At 54.9% G+C, this 1,804-nt stretch overlaps 1 protein-coding gene across 1 annotated transcript; it reads left to right on the forward strand.

The window, feature by feature from the left end:
* Positions 1-485: 485 nt before the first annotated feature.
* Positions 486-1,298, forward strand: LTHEOB_11892 (uncharacterized protein; the record flags this gene model as incomplete). The annotated part of the gene is made up of 2 exons (XM_035508698.1): positions 486-511; positions 566-1,298. The coding sequence occupies 2 exons, from the start codon at positions 486-488 to the stop codon at positions 1,296-1,298; spliced, it is 759 nt and encodes a 252-aa protein (XP_035365586.1).
* Between the last annotated feature and the right edge of the window lie 506 nt (positions 1,299-1,804).

Raw genomic sequence — 1,804 nt, forward strand, 5'->3', positions numbered from 1 at the left:
CTTTGTTTGGTAGTGACGAATCACCGGTCGGTCTAGCTAGACGACTGTCTTACCACCACTTTTGCAGCACTCCAAACAAACCGGACGTTTCTAGTGGCGGGCCAGTATGCTGGTTGAGCCGACGGTTCCCTTGTTCCAAGCAGAAGTTTCTGGAGGTCACTGGAACCGCTGTAGATGGTTGCTAGAGCAAAACATTGGCTGGCGGCGTTTCGCAAACTTGACTTTTGAATCTCGTTTGTAGACTGCGATGGTCAGAAGGATAATCTTGCATATACAGTAGGTGGGTCGTGCTAAGCTGAGGAGAGGCGGCGTCTGCAAACGACGTGGTTGAATAGTCCAAGTTTGCTTGTTTAACAAATCAACGGCGGAAACAAACGGAGCTGAACAACTTATAAATTATCAGCCACCTTACGTTCAACAGGCCAGAACCCAACAGCGACATTCTCCAAAAGCCGTTAACGATTCCTACAAGACAACATAACTCAATGGAAACCGCACGCACGACTTTGAGGTAATAATAGCCGCTTGACGCTATTGGAGACCACGCTAACGCTTGAATCACCAGCTCGTCCGCCAGAGCCCACATACTCTCAGCCGTCGTCAAGATGTTCTTGGCCCGCATGAGGAGCCTCTCTGCCGATGTCAGCAGCGTCTCAGCGAGAATCGACGCCGTCAGCGAGAGAGCCACCGCCCTCTCCGCCGCCGCTCGCGAGGCCATTGCCGAAGGCGAGACGCGCTCAGCCGCTCTCGCCGCCGCCCGAGCGAGAGCCACCAGCTTCTCCGCCGTCCCCATTCCTCCTTCCGAAGTGGCCAGCATGGCCGCCGCCGCCGCCGAAATACCGGCGCTCACCGCCGCCCTCCGCAGCGCGACCGACAGGGTCACCCACCTCACCGCCGCCACCCAAGCGGCCAATGCCGAATTCGACGTGCTCAGCGCCGAAATGCAGACGCTGACGACCGCCGTCGGCGAGGCGCATGCCACGGCTACACGCCTCGCTGCTACCGTCCGCGCGGCCAGGGCCGAGTTGGGCATCGTCCCCGACTGGGTGCGCGAGCTCTTCCCCGGCTCCGCCGCCGACGACGACGAGGAGGGCCAAGCCATAATCGAAAGCCTCGCGGCTGAAACGTCGTCTTCTGGCACCACCGACGACGAAACGCGCCGCCGTGACGATGCTGCCGAGGTCGACGAGTTGGTCAGCGCCGCGAGCCTGGACGTGGCCCTTGAGGACTTGACGGACTTTGCACTGATTGTGGCCAGGCTCTTCTACCTCGAACAGAACTTTGACCGTGAGGAGTAAAAGACGGGTTGGGAAACAGGAAGGATGGCTTATCATGGACGGGACGGAGATTCTGAGAGTTGTCATGTTGCTCTTTTTCTTTTTTTTTCCCCTGGTCCTGTGTAAATAAGTGGGACGTTGAACGGGTTGCTCTTTTCTTCCCTTTCTTCTCTTTCTATCTCTTTTTTTTTACCCTGTTTAACTCAGGTGTTCTTGTCGAGGATCTCGATCCATAAATTGTTTTCTTTTCTTCTGTTACATTCTAGAAGGGAGTTTGCGGGTTGCTCGAGCTTTGCTCTGTTTGTGCCACTGTTCCAACTCTACGTAGATTTCCTTGTGTAAATATGGTATTCAATTCGCACGAAGCGCAGCATTCAGCAGTACACCTGCCTCAATAGATACTTCTGGAAGTCCCTGGGCCAAAGGAAGACCGGAGTTTTATGACGCTATGGTAGTTGTGAATCTCGCGGATAAGCTCTCAGTGGACTTTTGATTCATCAATTACGCGGCGGAGAGAAAGGCAATCT

Source organism: Lasiodiplodia theobromae, assembly GCF_012971845.1.
Source record: "Lasiodiplodia theobromae strain AM2As chromosome Unknown scaffold_54, whole genome shotgun sequence".
Lineage (NCBI taxonomy): Eukaryota > Fungi > Ascomycota > Dothideomycetes > Botryosphaeriales > Botryosphaeriaceae > Lasiodiplodia > Lasiodiplodia theobromae.